The sequence below is a fragment of the Pholis gunnellus genome (genome assembly GCF_910591455.1).
Source record: "Pholis gunnellus genome assembly, chromosome: 12".
NCBI classification, from domain to species: domain Eukaryota; kingdom Metazoa; phylum Chordata; class Actinopteri; order Perciformes; family Pholidae; genus Pholis; species Pholis gunnellus.
Window position 1 is genome coordinate 19,045,496 of NC_136539.1, and position 19,586 is coordinate 19,065,081.

The 19,586-nt window shown below is 43.2% G+C and overlaps 1 protein-coding gene across 1 annotated transcript in view; it reads left to right on the forward strand.

The window, feature by feature from the left end:
* The window catches only part of LOC306704205 (partitioning defective 3 homolog B-like), a gene marked incomplete at both ends in the record, with an annotated part of 170,855 nt that overhangs the window by 141,120 nt on the left and 10,149 nt on the right, over positions 1-19,586 (forward strand). The window contains one exon of the mRNA XM_079170456.1: positions 11,995-12,071. Within this exon, the coding sequence (XP_079026582.1) occupies positions 11,995-12,071 (77 nt within the window). The remainder of the gene's footprint in view (positions 1-11,994; positions 12,072-19,586) is intronic.

Below are 19,586 nucleotides of genomic sequence, written 5' to 3' on the forward strand. Positions count from 1 at the left end.
CCAGTGGGGTATTTTTTATTTAGGACAGCCTTCACAGTCAGCAAAAAGAGACACAATCTTTCTCCCGCTCTTTCTCTTCCGTTGTAGGTTAATATCTATCCACCTCCACCTGTTTTTATTAAGTAGCAAGAGTGAGCTAATCCAGAGGAAATGAGAGGTGGAGGTTAGTCACCAAGGATTAGTCTGGTTCCAGGACATCAAACATTCCATTCCCACCCAGGAGATAATCATAGCCAGGTTGGCCAGGAAATTAAGTGACTGCCTCTCAAAGGGTCTCTAATCCCCGTCTCGCTCTCTCCTGACTTTTCTCTTTTCGTTCCCACCCGTCCTGCGTTCTCTCGTTCTGCCCATCCCCCCCTCTACCCCACCTGGACTCACAGCTAAGTCCTGGCCCATCTGCAGCAGACTGCTTGTGTCTGCAAGAAAAAACTTCTGTCTCCCATTTCTTTTTGATAGATGACACTATCCACCCTCGTACTGGAGGTAATATCTGACCCTGCAGCCGAGTCAGAGCATTGAGACAAATTGAACGCTGCTCAGTGATATTTCTCATCTCTTTGTCGGGATTTTGAGAATTGTGTGCTTTGCAGCATGCCGTCCCTGAGAGTATAGTTCTTCTACAGTTTAGACGCAGGCTGACGTAGGTAAATTGTATTTTTCCAACAGGGTCAAAGGAGCAGCTGTTGCTCAGTTTTCGGAAAAAGTTGACTGCTAGAAAAGAGAGGGTCGTGGAAGGTCAGAAACGATTTAAGCTTTAAAGACTTCATGGTTGTGTGTATTTGCGTTTCTTTTCATGCGAGGCCCTCTGAAAGAACTCACGGTGGGTGTCTGTGTGTTTGTGTTCCTGTACATGTGTACATATCTCTTCATGGATTCAGGTCCACACACCGAACAAAAGCTCAGCGTAGCAAGTGGATTTCTGCCTCCTTCCACAGCATGTCATCCCGCACAAGCCTCCATTTTCCACACTTTTTTTGTCCACTTGCCCGTGAACCTCATCTCTTTTTTTCGTACACAGTCATACACAGCACATGAACAAACATCGCACACATACAGGCGGAAATAGTCAATACTGGATTGATACACTTAGTTAATTGTATTTCAATTTTAACATAGTTCTCTCTACATTTCATGCAAATTATAGGTCTGCGACGGATCATAAAACTCACGGTTCATAAGTTACATAGTTCACCTTTTAAATTAAAATCTGTTTGTATCAGTTTATTCATGTAAAAAGACCTTCATCCAAGAAAGTCCAGAGTCATGATTGGTTGTCGTGTAGTGTTTTGTCATTTTTGTAATAAAACCTGCCTCATCAATGTGGGAGTGATCGCCAACGCAGGTTAAGCTTTTATAGCAGAACTGACATATTACAGTGGAGGGAATGGATGGAGGACAAAGGAAGCAGAAGAAGAAAACGGACGAGAGTGTAAAAATGGAGAGGACAAGATATAAAACATGTAGAGGCTAGAACGGGATGACACAGGGAGACAGAAGGAGAGAAGAGGTCAAGACATTCATGAGATTAGAAGAGATGAAAAAATATATAATATAGGATAGAATCAAAAGACACCACGGCCATCACTACCCCTCCCGACTAGAGGCAATCATCTCAAAGAGGAAGAAAGTGTCTGAGGGAGGCAGAGGAATAAAGTGTCACTCTCATCCTATTCCAGCTCCATCTAACCTGCCACTGTAGCCACCTGCTCCCACCGTCACACAATCACAGACACACAAAGAAAAAGTGTATTTTCATACTGGTATTGGGTTTCTGTGCATGCACCAGTACATGCGTACGTTCTCTCACACACACACACACACACACACACACATTGGAAAGGTGGCTGTGCTGCTCTTATGTGCTTATGGTCTTATGCTAAGTCTAGCTCCTGAGATATCATAGAGAAAGAAAAAAAGAAAGAAAGAAATACCACAAATATTAAAACCGGGAGAGATTTTCCTACCTAAGGCGCTGACATTATAAAAAAAATGGCAGAGGGAGTAAAACAAATTGACCCTGCTCTCATCCTTGCTGTCCTCTCTCCTCTCTGTACGTCTCCATCTGGTAAATTGTCTCCCCTTTAACCCCGACCTCTTTTAACTCCTCCCTACTTCTCTCTCTCTCTCTCTCTCTCTCTCTCTCTCCCGCTCCCTCAGTCTTCCTTGGAATTCACCTGTCTTTGTTCCCTCTAATCCTCAAAGGGGAACTTCTCCTAAGTCGGGAAGTTTGGGGTATAGAGAGAATGAGTGAGAGACACAGATGGAGAGTTGGGGGGGTAGAGGTAGACGGATATAAACTATCTGGGTGGCAGGGAGGGGGCTTAGAGGAAGGCAAATTATCTTCTTTCACTTTTCCGGCTCCCCCTTTCCTCATCCTTCTCTCTGACCCTCTATATATGTACCATCACCCCTGAATCTCTCTTTTTCTCTCTCTCTCTCTCTCTCTCTCTCTCTCTCTCTGTCCCCTTATCAACTCCCCACCTTGCACTTTCAAGGACAAGCTTAACTGTTAAGAACACTAAGGATTGGATAAACCTGTGTGTGTGTGTGTGTGTGTGTGTTGGTTTTAAACGTACGTGTGATTTTGTGTGTCTTTATTTTTTTTACTGCATGTATAATATGTGTCTATGTCACCACATGGATGTGTACTAGGTATGGTGTGCGGCTGAATATTGTGTGTATTTCTCCAAAGGCTTTGCAGCAGAGACTAATCCTATCCTCTCTGCTATCGCCTTTCCTTCCTTCTTACTATCATTTATTTATCCCCATCTCTCTCTCTCTCTCTCTTTCTCTCTTTCATTTCCACCCATTACTTCCCCCGCGCTCCCTAAAATATATAAGTATATATAAAATACACAAACTCAAAAATAGCAGCATTTTGAAATGGAAAAAGTGCACAGCTAGCTCCTATTTCACTGTTCAGGATCAGATTATTGTTCATCTGAGTGTGTGTGTGTGTGTGTGTGTCTGTGTGTGCATGGCTGTGTGTGTCATATTAATCTTGTTGTGGTGAATAAAATCTCTTAACATATTCCCATTGTGTAGACTCAAATAAGTATGTTTGTGGTGTGAACTACGATTGCATCTTTCTCCTGAATATAAACTGCTCAAACAAGATCCTGTGGTAACTGTGGTAACACTAATTATGATACACAGTCTTAACTTAACTCTTAATTGCAAGGAACTTTTAACTGGTTAGGAAATGTATGGGTAGTTATTCTTAATGCCTGTCATCGGATCCGATTCCCAGTGAAATCTGACAATGAAACTTGCGGCTCTCAGGTTCACCAGAAACTCCTTCAGCAGGGACCGAGGCTGGATGTCAGACTCTACTGCAGTACGATGAGAGCTTTTCTAAAGGGACTCTGGTGCTTTTCTCCACAGGAACGAGACAAAATAAACAAAAAGCAAAAGTTTTTCGTAGTTAGTTCTTTGTGACCATCAGAGGCAAAGTTCAGTGCAGCATGATGTGCTCCAAAATGTACAACGAATCTGAAATACTGCATTAATAGGACTTCATGTTCACTGCTTTGGGTTTTTACAAAGTCAGCCTAAACTCAAGACTAAAAGTCAACAATCAGTGTTCTGTTCCTTGTCCCTGACCAAATCAACTGAACTACTAATATTGTTGAGGTTAAGTCTTCAGAGAATTAACCGTAGTGAAAAACACATGTGTTTTGTGTGTCTGCTGCAGGTATTGGGGATATCACCTGATAACCTTTAAATGTCATTATTTTAACAGGATTTAATTTGATTGATAGGTCCACGTACTGATATGCATACAAACAGACACACAAACCCAGCACCCTCATGAACCTACCGTAGACATGCAGGATACGCTTTGCATTGAGTAATATTAATCGCCGTATTCACGGGAGACGCTCTAAGCTCTGCGTGCTTTGGGGAAAATTGACCTTCTGTGGTCTTAATTGTACGAGAGGCTCAACAGCGCTGTGACATTTAACAGTGCTCCCCTCTTAATTTTTAGCCCTTTATTCTAGTGATTCGCTGACATTTCAGTAAGAAGAGGGTCGTGAATAAAGATGATTGGTGCTTCTTTGGTGTTGTAAACAAATAAGCCGATTCGCCCGTGATTATTTTATTCTTTCACTTCACTTTTGTTGTTTATCACCTTCCCTCTCAGCAGGGCCGAGTGAGATTCTACAGCCTCATAGCGCAGCGTGACCAAAATGCTGTATGTCTGCAGAGGTTTCACAGGGCGGTTGATCAATAGCAATGACTCAGCGGTTACTCTGCCAGGTGCGGGGATTTCTGGCTTTGAAACTTCCCCACAGCCCACAGCTTTTACTGTGTTTTGTAAACACACACAGAAACACCACCCACTTAGATGCATTTTCATTTGTTTCAAAGATGCATCACGATGCTACGAGTCGGGGAATAACACTCCAACATATTGTGTTCTGAAGCTAAGAGAAGAGAAGAGTAAGCATTATTGTTGTACCTGAATTGCTAAGTGCTGTGTTTTTCTTTTTACGATTTAGCTTACTCTTATAAAGATATACTGTGTTTTTGTTTTTTTCTGGTGTAGTGTTTGATGAAGAAATCAATACCAATCCACTTCTGCATGTTAAGTATGAAACTACAACCAACAGCCTGTTAGCTTAGCTTAGCAGAAAGACTGGAAATAGGGGGGGAAATTAGCCTGGATCTCTCCAAAGGTAAATAATTCGGCCTACAAGCACCTCTAAAGCTTACTAAATAATGCATGCTATCTCTTTTTGTGTAATGTTTAATACAACAACGACTCCCCATTGTATATTTTTTCTGTTATGAAGATCTCACAAAAAGTTATACCTAATAACTACAACTGTCCAGCAACACGTGTCAATTTCCGCTCGCTTACAAGCACACAGTCTTTCCAAAATAAACGTCCGTCTTCACCGGAAGCAACTCGGTTGAGTTTCGGCAACAAAACTACTTGGTTAGTTTTAGGAAAAGCTTGTGGTTTGTGTTGACTCGTTTGTCTTTTCCTAGACCTAGTCGAGTGGTTTTGTTGCTCCTGTGTGGACGAAAGTTGACCTGAAAAGACACAATTCCATGTAACAAGTTGACAAACGGACACGTTCCGGCCCTGAAACATCTAAGACTGACACTAGAGGGGTACGTAGAGCGTCATCGTTTTAAGCTAAGGAGCACTGACGAAGCTGCGCGTTTTGACGCATTGGGCTGAGAATATGTTGAACAGGACGTAGTTGACTCTGTTAGAGCGACTGTCTCGTGGTCAACTCATTAGAAGAATGACGAACTATGGAAAGGCCTCATTAGAATAGCTCTGTGTGTGTGTGCAGAGGTGAACTTGTGTGTGAATGTGAATAATGAGTGAATTATGAGTGTGCTTGTCTACTCTCTTTCCTTTAGTGCTACTTTGTTAAGAGGCTGTAGTAATTAGCCTGTGGAAATGGATGGCTTTTCACCAGCAACTGCAATTACTGCTTTCTCTAGAATGAATGGACGGATGGATGGACCGAGGGAGGGTATGTAGTATCTAATGAATGGATGGAGAGTATATAGTGGGAAGAATATTTAAAGCCTGGGATGCTGTGATGGAGGGCGGGGGGGAGGGAGCAATGCATTGTGGGAGAAGGTGAACAAGCTTGCCTTACCGTGTCTTCTTGTTTTTTACTGCTTGAGTGGAAGTGGACGGTATCACAGTTTTTTGTGTGTTACCATGTATGGCATTGTTTTTATTATTATTATTATTAATGTTTAGAGGCCTGTACTTGTGTGAGTGGTGATGATTTATATTTTCAAGTCCAAACAATCTTTTGATGATGTCGAAGAGTTTGCGTTGTTGCAGTGTACCACGAGAATGATTACTCGTCTTTTACTGTTTGCTGTCACTGAAGAGCGTCCTCAGGTGGCCTTGTCTGGCTACACACACACACACACACACATTGTGCATTAAGTATATCATAGGCAGCAGATACAACACACACACACACACACACACACACAAACGCATAAAGAAATCGCAGCCTCTTCAGAGCTGTGTTTTAATTGAGTCAGCGAAAAGTGCTGGCTGAGCAGAACGATATGACTGATACGGATTAGAACGAGCCTTCCCTTATTCATCGATTTCTACACGGGTGGGAGGCAGAGGGGGTGAGTGGGGGTGAGGGGGGGTGAGGGGGGGGGTGGGGGCTCAATTGAGAGATGACTGAAAGGAAGCAAAATCTTTTTCTATCGATTTACAGAAGGAGAAAAGGACATTGGGAGGGAGACAGATGGACTGAGAGTAAAGGAATCGTATGGAAGGTCGGGAGTGTAAAAGAGGGCACCATCCCCCTCTCTATCAGTTTTACAAAAGAAGAGAGGAAGAACGGGAAGGGAACAGAAGTGACTGATAGAGATTATGCTGCTTCTCTTTGTCATCATTGATTTAAGGAAGGGAGGAGAGTAGCGAAAGACAATTGGGGAAGGGAAGTGGGAGAAGGATGGATTTAAGTAGGAATTGAGCAGAGAGAGAGAGAGAGAGTTGTAAATTCAGTGATAAATGATGGATGGATGCGTGGAAAGAGGAAAGGTAGAAGTAATATAACAGCATGACGGGCGTGGGATAAAAAAAAAGGAGAGATCTTAAGTAAGTGTGCAGATTTAAGAGTTCTCAGAGGAACCCTTTATTTCACTTAAGGAGAGTTGGTTAACGAAGGGGGGAAGATGAGGTGTGGACACGGAGAGCGAGAGAGTGAGGATGGAAGGATGAAAGTGGGAGGTGAGAAAGAGTCAGAAGGGGGGGATGAAGAGGAAGAGAGAGATGTCATGAAGAAGTGTTGGAAGACGAGCACAGAAACAGCTGAAGAGAGGGACGGAAGAGAGAAAGAGACGCTCCATATTTACGCTAAGTAGTCTCATTGAGGCAGTGTGCAGCTTCCAAATGCTCCATGTCGATCTAAATCCCTTTGAAATCCTCGAAACAGCTCAAGTGAAAAGTGTCTGTGTGTAAGAAAGAGAGAGAGGGGGGAACATATAAGATAGAGGGAGGCAGACTTTGAGTGTGTTTGAGCGTGTGTGTCAGTGCTGAAAGTGATGGGGTGGTGTGTTTTATGGGGATATTGAAGGGTCTGTTGAAAGAAGAGTGATGAACCCCTCTTACAGTGTGTGCGCCTGTGCAAAGTGTGGAAGTATACTGACGGCAAAAGAGAGCTGAGAGTGCACAAAACACATTTGAGCACTACTTAGTCTTGTCAACATTTGCGCGAGCGCACATGGCGCAGAATTCGATACGTACGCGAGGGAGGACAGGATTGTAACAGGTGATCTGTGCTGCAAGAGGAACTAACTAACATTTGAGCCAGCAACAAGGATTCTCACGCTCGTAACGACCTGTTAAGACTCCGCCTTCTATTTTATTTCATCTTAAAAATCAAAACATGACTCTAAATGACTGAAACCCCATTTTATTTGTTTGTTTGTTACTCTCTATTCGTACCAAATATGGGATTTCTTATTCTTTTCACGTTTTTTGGAATAATTTTACCATAAACAAATATTGGAACCATTGTAAGAAACATGTTTGAGTGAGGTCCACTTCCGAGCAGAATGCTGCTCTCACAAATACAATGAGCCTGGTATGGGGGTTGGTTCACTGTGATCTGATCCGAGCTTTATTATTGACTGCGGCTACATTCAGAGCAACAGCATTTTCAGTAAATGGGGCGTACTGGTATGTGAATAAACCAGGGGATGGTAAGAGGATCAGATGGATCGCCAGAATGTGGCTGAATTTCAATCTACAGAGCAGATCCACACACACACACAGAGAATAATTGAAATTGCATGCTAAATGCTAATGCGTAGAGGCATAAACTATGTAAATCAAATGTCTCTCTAAATATTCCATATGGTTGCCAACCGCTCCTTACAGAGAAGCTGCCTTTTCCTTGTGTGGAATGTGAAGAAGACGTGACCCTGACGTCCAGATGTGGGTTTGTGCTGTTGCAGCTTGCTAGTCAACAATGATTGGCAAGCAACCTTTTTGCGATCTCAAGTGCTCAGAAGCTGCCAAAACAGCTGGAGAAATGTGAGAGCAGACACAGAAACGAGCGCGCCCGCAGATGTGATTCTGCTTTTACAAATCTGCGCCTGTGTGCTCTCAAAGGTTGACGTGCAGACTGAGTAGCTCTCTGAATTTGTTTTGCGCTCTCTCACGTCCATATGTAACCGTGAGTGTGTGTGTGTCTGTGTCACTTTCTGTGTGTGTGTGTGTGTGTGTGTGTGTGTGTGTGTGTGTGTGTGTGTGTGTGTGTGTGTGTGTGTGTGTGTGTGTGTGTGTGTGTGTGTGTGCTCGTGCTCCCTCTCCCTTCAGTATCAGTCTCTTCTGCTCGACTTCCGCGCTCTCCTCTCTGCCTCTCCTCTGCTCACTATGCCGTGAAATGGTTTTTCACTAGACCATTACCCCAACCAAGTGCACTGCACTACTGCCACAGCCCTCTGTGAGCGAGAGGGAGTGTGTTCAAATGTGTGTGTGTGTGTGTGTGTATGTGTGCGTGCCTGGAGAGAGAGTGGGGGCGTGTGTGTTTGGCTGCGTGCATGAAAGAGACTAGTGTGTGTATGTACAGTAGCTGCACTTGTAAGAGAAAGATTGCTTTTTTGTTTTTTGTTTATGTGGTGGGGAAGATAGATTGTTTGCATATATCGGTACGTACGTGTGTGTGCGTGTGTGCGTGTGTGTGCGTGTGTGTGTGTGTGGGGGGAAAAAAGGTGTGTACAGTATGTCCCACGCAAGCTCAGCTGTCATAGTTTTTGCCCTGCGCTGTACTCCTGTCACAGTTATGAATGCCGAGAGTCTACTAATATCTGACATCTCACACACACACACACACACACACTTGCACACACAGCTACAGACAGAATAATACAGGCAGCTACAGTCGTAGCAGGCGAGCTGTTCTGCTCACTAACAAACCGGGGATCTCCGAGTTGTTTTTGGGATTGTCACATTTTTGTCTGTAAGCATCTTTCAGCTTTCAGACTCGCATTATTTGCCAAAAATGTTTTTCAAAGTGCAAAATGTGCATTCATGCTGACTTCTTGTGTTCATCAAAAAGGTAAAGTTTTACACAAAGTCATTACTTTTGTGACATTTTTTCCATCTGTTTGAGGTGCTTATTACTGCCTGGTTTGCGTGCTCTGCATCCCTCAGAGACACACGATGTTACCTCATAATCATAAAGTGTTTCTCATGAACAAGCGTATTTGTAGTTCACATATATATTATCATATGTTTGTAATATCAAGTAATACCAAACACCCTCACTATACCACTGTGTCTGTAGAAGTGTCTAACCCGTTTTCCTGACTTTGTATGCACACATGCGCATTCATTACACACTCATCTGTTTGTGTTTACTCAATCTGTGGCATCACACGGTAATCTGCTCATAATCCGTGTGTGTGGAAACACACAAAGGCATGCACACCTGAGCAGGAGAGCAACAAACCACATACGAGCTCAGTCTATCTGCACGAGGGCACCTGTTAGGTCCGGGATCCACCGCCTTTCAAAAGGTTCTACACACGACATTCAGAACCATTAGAGCACCAGCATCTCCAACACCAGAACAAATCGATCCTACAAACAAACCGGTGCAGCCAAAGCATGACACATGTTGTTCATCTGTACCTCCGTTGTCGTCCAAACCTAATTGAGCACACGTGAATGAGCCACAACACTGCACTGGGGGACGTGTTCCTTCATTACCATGAACACAGACTGTAGATACCACCTCCCAAAATACTCTAGTGCGCCGAATGTACATTGATCCGAGGCAAAAAAATAGGCCCCGGCGCTACTTACTCTCGTTTGAGTGCTCGCTAAACACTAGTGCCCAGCTGTGTCAGGAGAGTACACAACCTTAATTTAAAAAACTCTGTATTTGCTCCCTGATTTTAAAAGATTCCTGTCTCTATAGAAACCAGTGGGCTGCACTTGAGAGCCATAGACACGGTAGGGGAAGTCAGAACGCACTGAGAGGCGGGCTGGCGCTTCGTTAGTTTTGGTTTTGGTCTTTTCAGAAAAAACATGGAACAATGCCAGCCACATCCCGAAACTACCTTTCAGCTGTTTTCATTCCTCCAACCTGCCTCCCTGATTTGTTCATTTTCTCTCCTCCCCTCTGTTCCCACTCATGACTCTTTGCTTTGTCCTCACCCCCCCCTTACTCATCTCTCCCACCTCTCAGTCTCCGTCGGATGTTGCAGTCATTCCCCCTCTTGCTATTTCTCGCTCCCTCTTTTAACATCGTGTTTTGAATTGTGTCGTTCGTGTCCCTTTCACCTCCCCACTCCGTCGTCCTCGTCTTCACCCCATTCCCTCCCTTGTTTTCTAATTCACCTCTCATCCCTCCTCTCCCCCTGCTACTTCTCAATGGCCTTATAATATCCCTCCTCCTCTCTATATATCGCTCCTCTCCACTCGAAGTCATTTACTTCTCATTCGCTCTATCTCTCTTTCCTCCTTTCTTCTCCGTCTAATGCCTTTTTGTTCTTTTCGTTCCGCCTCTCTATTCCCACCTCATATCCTGCTGTCTCTCCACCTGAGATATAGAAGCAATAAAGACAGGTGTTCAAAAGAAAGGAGGGCCAGCAAATCTGTTTTATATGCCTCCTGGTATCAGCAGAGAGAGGCGGGGAGGCACGGCGAGAAGAAAAAGCCGCGGCTGTCGAATTCTCAGCACCTTTTTTGCGTTGACAATATTATCTTGAGTTGAAGAGAGTAACCCTAGTTTTCTATAAAAACCCTCCACCTTTGGTCTTCACCACTTCAGACACACACACATTCACCCACCATCCATTGTCTTCTTTTGGATTTAATGGCAATTGTTTATTCTTTCTTCCATTATGTGGGGACATCGTGTACACACTACTCCTGCAGGAGGTTATGGCTGCAAAATGACTCCGATGACTTACGGTAATGTCCTCTCGGAGGTACAACGGTGTACTTAAACAAATAGTTACGTGTTATGCAAGTGTATCTGGTAGAGATGTGTATTATCAACAAAAGTGCCATTTAACAAGTGGCAAAGGTGTGATAGACTAGATTTGATGGGCTATTTCCAGAGACTCCACATTACACAGACCCCTGAAGGGACTCTGTAATGCTGCGTATAACTATTGTTTTTATTGTCGGAGTTCAGCATGTATGCAGAGTCACTGCAACGCTCAGTCACCTGAATCATCGCTCACTCTCTCACCCCACATTATGTTAAAATAAGTCTCGTTCACAATATTCAGGGTGTCTCACAGAGAAAATGGTTTGTTTGTTTGTGTGTGTGTGTGTGTGTGTGTGTGTTAATGGGGCCTGTTGACGTTTGGGGTTTAGTCGTCTTCTTTAAGGAGCGCCGTGGCAGCTGGAATCTCCCGACTGAATAGACCGGGATAATCTCTGAGAGAGCAAGTGTGTGTGTGTGAGAGAGAGAGAGAGAGAGAGAGAGAGAGAGGAAAAAGAGAAGAATGGGAAGAAGTGGAAGAAGAGAAAATGACATGTGAGGGTGAGAGAGAACCAGTGCGATGAAGAGCAAAAGAGGAAGTAGAGATTGAACCGTCAGCAGCTTGATTTAATCTTTTCTTTTCTTTTTCTCTCAAGATGGAGATGAGACGGGACTCTGTATATGTGTGGCTTTGTTTGTGTGTGTGTGTGTGTGTGTGTGTGTGCGTGTGTGACGACTCCATCCTGTTTTGAAGTAACCTAATCTAGGATGGGGGCCTTGTCCAATCTCCCCCACCCAAAAAGACTCCCCCAGTAATCCCTAATAACTAGCCTTTGTCAATCCTAAATTACCCCTGTATCACAAACACAAAGAGAAACCCACTCATGAACACACACATAAAGGAAAAGGGCTTATGGGCATGCCCTGCACATGCTTATGGGCCCACAGTATAACAGTTTATTAGTATTTTGAGCAGAGAATATATATAATTTAGGTTGTTTTACTTTTAATATATCAAAACTAAGAAGCTGTCTCTCTTCTCCAGATGCCGGGCAGAGGGCCTGATCACCGGTTGGCACCGCGTTATGAAGAAGTGGAACGTCAGTATGCCTCCCTACCAAGGTACTGTTTCGTCCAAAAAGTACATATTTGATTTGCAGGTATCCCTCTTCTCTTCTTTTCTTCCTTTTCTCTTTGAAGCCGCTAATTAACTTTGTCTAGTCTGTGTGTCTTTCTGTGTGTCTCTGGAGGCCTCAGCCAGGAACTCCCCTTATCCCCTCCCCGGGGAACACACACTCAGAAAGGGGTTGAAAACTGATCCCTGACTCAGAGATCTGCTCCCCCACCAAAAACTTACTTTGGCTCAGGCACAATCAGTTGTCTTTATGTTGGATTCAACTAGAAAGCCAGCGAATTTCAAGATGTTTTAAGAATCAGAACTTTACTTTCTGATTTATTGTGTGCATTACTCCGTAATATGTACGTCATCATGGATTCAGCTCATGTTCTACAGCTTGTTTTCTGTCAGATGTCGGACAACGAGACGCTTTTCATTTCCAGCGGCTCCTTACTAAACAAGACCGCTATTACAGCATTTTACAAGTTAAAGAGAGCTAGTGAAGTTTGTATTGTCACGTGTTTCCTGGTCATTTGAGAGATAAAGATTGTTTGCTCAATGTTGGGCAAATTGTTAAAAGAACGTGTGGTGAGGACACAGGACAGGAGAGACTTGTCTCCAGTCAGACTTGACAGTCAAGCAGGGACCTTAAGCAGCGGACTATCTCTGTGCAGCATGCGTTAGCCTATTGCCCCGGTGCGTTTTGTTGTCTCCCTCCCTGGACAGCATGAAATATCACTAACATTAGCCGGCACAAGAACAATAACAGCTTCCTGAGTACACTAATTCATTCTTGAAGAATTCCTTCCTTTTTTATTTTCTCGTGATGTGTTGTCTGATGAAATCAGATCAATTATTAAAGCCATAGTTGTTTTAAAAGCATGTTTGAAATGAGCTTGGAACATGTGTGAAACCTCAGGTGTTTACTGACTGTTTAAACGCGCTATTCTCAATGTGAAACACAGTCGAACACATACCTGGTCTACAACCATCATCATTCACTCCCGGGCTTGCAGCTTCTCATTTTTCATTTGCAACCTTTCCACTTTCACAGCCTGAAACTTTAATTATCTTCACTTTCTTCACTCTTGCACTATCTTTACATCTTCTTCTTCTACACTCCTTTCTTAATTCCTTCTATCCTCCACTGTGCTTCATTTCTTTTCCCATTATTTTCCTAAGATGAATTGTACTGTGGCAACTTAAAGCCACTTGACATAACTGACAACACTGCACTGTAAACTCTTATGTATCTAAAAATATAAATATCTTTAAGTGAAAATAGTGTCAAATTAAACGGTAAAAACTCAGAGAAGTTGTTACTAGCTTTTTCTCACCTCATTTTATTTTGCTTCTAAGAACCAACACCTCAGCAGACTATCAAGCCAACAACAAATGTTTATTTGTGTGCGTGTGTGTGTGTGTGTGTGTGTGTGTGTGTGTGTGTGTGTGTGTAAGAGAGAGAGAGAGATAGAGGAAGCCAATGAGTGGAATGACAGACAGAAGTTAAGAACGTTAGAAACTTTATAGCCAGGTTCCCACCCCTGTTAAAATGGTACGGGGAGGCTATTTCACACCTCCTTTTTGAGTATGTGCGTGCGTGCGTGCATGTGTGTGTGTGTGTGTGTGTGTGGTGTGTGTGCACATGTGCCTGATTGAGAGAGAGAGTGAGAGTGTCTGTGTGTGGGTGATGACTTTGGCAGATGGGAGTGAGAACAGTGATGATAGTTTTGAGGTCTGGCTGTGGTATCTGAAAAGCCTTGGGAAATTGGACACACACACACACACACACACTCACATACAGTACACCCTGTCTCTGTTTCCACTTTCAGACATGCACTGTAATCCCAAAATGCTGCGCCAATTTTACATGTAGGCCTCGTGTCTGAAAGGGACCCGAGTCATTTTTCCGTAAAAGTCCCTCTGATACTTGTTACAAGCTGGTGAAAGTTCTGAAACATTTTCTGCACGGCTGAACTGTGATTTTAAACAGACACGTGGCCGACAGCACGGCTTCCTCATGTAGGTTGTTTTTACATGTAGCAGACAAACGAAGGCTAAAGAAGCGACGCTTTTAACGCAGCAGATTTCACTTTTTTAAAAGTCTGATTGGAGAAAACTCGAGGTCCGTGCAGGTCTACGCCGCGTGTCACTCGAGTAACGAGTCCAGTGACGATTCTCTGTGATCAGTCGGTGGTCTGCTGCAAACTTGCTGAAGGAAAGAGAGCTGAGTTGAGCTGAGCCGCACCGTACCATGCATGTGGAAATGCACTGATTAGAGAACTGCTTTCCCCTCGCGGATGATCTGGACGTTAATAACAGCCTTATAGATACACGTAAGCAATGCATAAAGTCTCACGAGGATGGTGCCTAATATTATACAAACTTTTATCCATAACAAGTCATATTTGCAGTGAGTCAGTACAGGCCGAAACGCTGTTTCTAAATACATGTATTAACCCCAAAATGTTTCCCTGCTGAGGGATTTGATGTCTGAAAGGGACTCATCCCTTCTGTCTTTATTTGTTTTTCCCCCCCCATGCCTCTGCATCTCTGTCTACACGTGTTCTCCTGCTGTCAATTAACTGGAGAGATATTTCAGTATAGCCAGAGAAAGAGATCATGTTTGGAAAGCACATCCCGGCTCTTGACCTTATCCAAACATATTATTTTGCCACCGGCACAGAAATAGCGAGCAGGCTGTGTGTATCTAGTGTCTGCGCGCCTGTGTGTACCTGTTCATATTATTCCAAGTGAGTCCATAAATAACCGTGGGGTTGCTTAGTCAGGTACTGTATGTTTGACGTGAAGTCAGTTAACTGGAGCGCGGGGTGAGTTGTGTGAGAGTGAGAGACGAGACTTTGATGGCTCTAAAATTAAAACATGACCCGGGAGTGGATGATGTTTCCCTGCCTAAAGCACAAACACAAGCTAACAAACTGTCAGCAAATGTCACTGCATGAAATAGAGAGTCTGTCGAGGGGATCTTGTATATTTTGCTATACGCTATAAAACTAAATATATCAGAAAAAGGAACAAAAAGTATTTTAAACATGATTTTAAACGTGGCAACCCTTTTTATATATGCTGAAACAAAATGACAGCGAATGTAAAACATTATTTAAGTTTGGAGTTATCTAATGGTAAATATTAATGTGTGTGTTTATTATTCCAATATCTTTCTCCATGGGGATTTCAGTCAATCAGCAACTTGTCAATCAAACATTCAGTACTTCCGTTGCTCATACATTCGTATCTTTAGCGTGAGCTCAAAATTCAGAAAATAGCTTTAACTCTCCTATTCATTTGACATATTTTTACCATATTTGGACTGCGGAAGAGTGGCGCAATGGTAGACACGCCGGCCGTAATTTACTGAAGGAACATAATGCTGGTCTGAAGAAGACTTGAAACTAGCGACTGAGACCATAAAGTCATGTTTACTGAGGGAACAAATCAGGTGAGAGGTTTTCTCATAGAGTTCCATAACATTGGACTTATTCCACCGTTTTCCTAAACATTTTTATACTTCATATATATTCTGATATATGTGTTATTGTGTCCTCATACCTCTACCCATGTGAGACCCAGTTTCTAAACACAACGGACGATATTTGTTGACATTTGTGTGCTTCGGATCAGGCATGTATTAAAGCTGCATATTTAACTTTTATTAGAGAGTTAAGAGTGTTTAGAGACTGAACGAGAGAGAGAGAGAGAGAGAGAGAGAGAGAGAGAGAGAGAGAGAGAGAGAGAGCTGTGTGACATTCAGCAGACATTACTGTCTGGAATCAAACCTGGAAAGTTGTGGTTAAATGCTGTGCGTCTCGGTAATGTTTTAGCATTAATGGATGCATAAATATGTATGAAACAACTTTAAAGATTAGTATGCACACATGCGTGTTATGTGCATGGGTACGTGTGCACCTGTGTGTGTGTGTGTGTGTGTGTGTGTGTGTGTGTGTGTGTGTGTGTGTGTGTGTGTGTGTGTGTGTGTGTGTGTGTGTGTGAGAGAGAGATTCGGTCATTCTGAGGTCAGTAGATGGCTATCAGAGTGTTTGTATGGTCAACATTAGTAGGTTGCGCCCCTACCATGTGTGCCCCATTACTGCCCCATTTACACATTCTCGCTCTGTCTCCCTCACACACACACACACACACACACCTACACCCCTACACCCCTGTACTTCTACACTTGTGAGGACACTCATTGACATAATGTATTCTAACCTGAACCTTAAAACCAAGTCTGAACCCTCAAACCGGTCTTTGAAGGTCTGTTCGGAGGTGAGGACTGGCCTAAATGTCAAATCTCAAACTCAATTTGGTTCTCACAAAGATAGCTGTAAACGTACACACACACACACACACACACACACACACGCACACACACACACACACACACACTGGTAGACAAAAGAAAGAGGATAAAAAAAACAAATAAGTTGACAGATTTCACACCATGGCTCATCTTTACTCTCATCAACGTTGGGTTGTGACAGGAACATTGACGTTAATGATATCATCAGTAAAGAAAGAAAGAAAAGACTGAATGACAACATGTGTTACAACCCACTCATATCAGTAAACTAATTAACTTATCTCATGTACGGGAGTTTCCAAGCACATAAGACTGGACTAAGTCAGCTTTGATTAAAAACATGATTTTGCTCTCCACGGATCTCTGCTGATAACAGCACACGGTTGTTTGAAACACAGCCTTGACCCAATTGGATTAGCCGAACACACTTACCCATTTGTCCTTGTTATTACCCTTATTGGATTAAAAGAGCCAATAGGAATTGCTGTTCAGGTTTCTGGGAAGGCTGTCACTTCCTCATTACAATGCTAATTGGATGGTTAGTAATTAGAAAGCAGATGTTGCATTCAGCGTCTCGCGCTCTGTCTCCGTGTGTCTCTTTAAGTCACATCGCCTCATTTATTCCCCTCTACTTTCTGCCGTTCCTCTTCTCCTTCTCATTCTCTCTGAACTTGGGGTGAAAAGGACATTGTTGAATATTGTTTCACTCTGCTGAGGGGGGGGGGGGGGGGGGGAATGAAACGGGAATGTCTCTCTATCTCTCTCTCTTGAGAAGACCTCCCAACCAGGCCCGAGAGTTTCCCAGACCACTTTACAACTGCGGCACAATCCGCCCCATTGTCCGGTTGTTTTTCTGTGTCGCCGGACTCGGCGAGTCTCTGCTTGTTTGTTAGCCATGAAGGGGACACCAAGAGAGACCCCCCCCCCCCCCCCCCCCCCCCTTTCCATCTTTGCTTTTTCTCTCTTGACCCTATCTTGTTTCTGATGTGTTCACCCGTTACTGCTTTAAGGAATTCTGGTCACAGCTTTGATCTTGATCTTGGACAACAAGTGTGTGTGTGATGGTGTGTGTGTGTGTGTGTGTGTGAGAGAGAGATATGCTTTGTCTGGACCCTGGGGTGAGGGAGGAAGTTTTTCTTTCAGGTCCCAGCCGGTGAAGGTTTTTTTGCGGTATGCTGGCGTTGAGCTGATGTTGAGTGATAATGTGCTCATGTGGAGTCGAGCAGGTGGTGAAATGCCACACTTTTTGCATTGTGGTGCCCGGGTGAAGCACATCTTTTGGGTTGATTGCTCATTCTGTTCCTATTACGTCTTGCTAGTTTAATGGCCGGCGTTCGCCTTAACTTCATGGCACTTAACTCATCACCATAAATGTGGGAAATACATCAAGGAATGTTCCATTATTATTTATGTCTGTCTGAAGAACAAGAAGATTGACCGCGCTTCATACATTTCAATAGTTGCAGCTGTGAAATGTTAACATCTGGCAGCAGCCTAATGACCATCTGCTGTTCCTGTGCTGCTACAAGCTTCTTCTTTTTTGGGGGGGGAATTCTCAAACTTCTATTGGAAAGTTAAATGATAATTAAAATGTGTTTCTGCATGCATGCAAAATCTCCCAATGACATAAACTACGAAAAGCGACGTGGCGAGCGAGTGCAAAAATGTAGCTCAGATCGAATTCTTCGATGCCAAATGGAACGCGTCAGAAATTGTTATGATGATTTATGAATCCGTTGAAACAGGAAGCGGCTCATATTACTGCGACAGGCGGGGGTTTGACATTTAAATAAAGCAGTGAGGCTGTGGTGGTCAAGTGAGTGAATGGATGAACATGTTTAACTGCATCTCCAGTGTCCTACAGTTGCAAACGCACTTCATGGTTTCAAGGAAGCTGAAGTTTAGAGTGTAGAGCAGTAACGGGTTATGCATTTGCTTGTGCACAGGTAGTGCAAACCAGGCGCCACACAAGCACTGAGATCATGTTTGTGCTTATGTCCTTGTGTGTCCCTCCTTAAAAAGTTCTTCCATCCATGACAATATTTGTGTGTGTGTGTCAATCCCCCATCTTGCTGTTACAAGCACTATTTCAGAACTCCTCTTCATGCACCAAATTATCGGCTGTGGGGGGATCGTAATTCTGTCAGCAATTTGTATCCCGTGGTCATGCACGGAGCAAAAAAAAAAATGTCCCCAGCTTGAAACTATTACATCTTGCTGAGGGGGAACCTTATTGGCTCAAGATGTGAAATAATGGAGGCTATTTGTATGGGATATGACATTATCTGTAATGGATTTCATGATGTTTCAGGAAGTCACCCGTTACACTGCCTAAGTGGTTATGTATGATACTGCAATAACTGAATGTCATCTTTACTTTTGAAGAATTTTCAGCGAGCACAGACGCACATGGCCCGTTCGTGTACTTACAAGGTGCAGCCAATTCATTGCCAATGTGATGAATCTGCCTTTATGGCTGTCGCACGTCGTTCAAATGTCCAAAAGTTGATATTGCTAGTGTCGCGGTTTGCACCATTTAACATGACTTATGGCTTCATTTGAAAGTTGACATTTTCTAGAGGCCCCTGGTTATTAATTCTTCTGATATTACAGTGAATATATATATGGGCTGGGCATTCCTTGGCTGGGACGTGTCATGTGTCGAAGTGTCCCTGAGCAAGACACTGAACCCCTAACTAATATATATATATATATAGTTTGTATAGGTGCATTTCAGAGAGGTCAAAAGTAATACCCGAATCTAACATTGATGTCATATTTACAGCTTTTTGTCTTCAGTCTTCTGTCACTGATTTTTATTCATAGTTTTTAAAAATAAGAAGGAAATGTAGTAATAAGAATCCTTGTATTTTTTATGTTAAATTATTTCTTGGAAAGACATTTCTCACTCATTGATATCTTCTGACACAGTATCAGGGTTCCTATTTGTAACAAAGTAGGACTCCTGTCATTGTTTTTTAATCCGTCTAAGAGTTAAAACAAACAAATCCTCTGTGTGTGTGTGTGTGTGTGTGTTCGGCCATCTAGCTGCACTGCGGCGGCACGTTTTAGTGACTCTCCGTCTGATAACAATATTAACTGTTGATTTTAAACTCAACATGTCCTTTGTTGCTCGGAGTAACTTACATAAAGGGTAGATGAAGATAATAAACACAGATGAGTATTTAAAATTGATTAA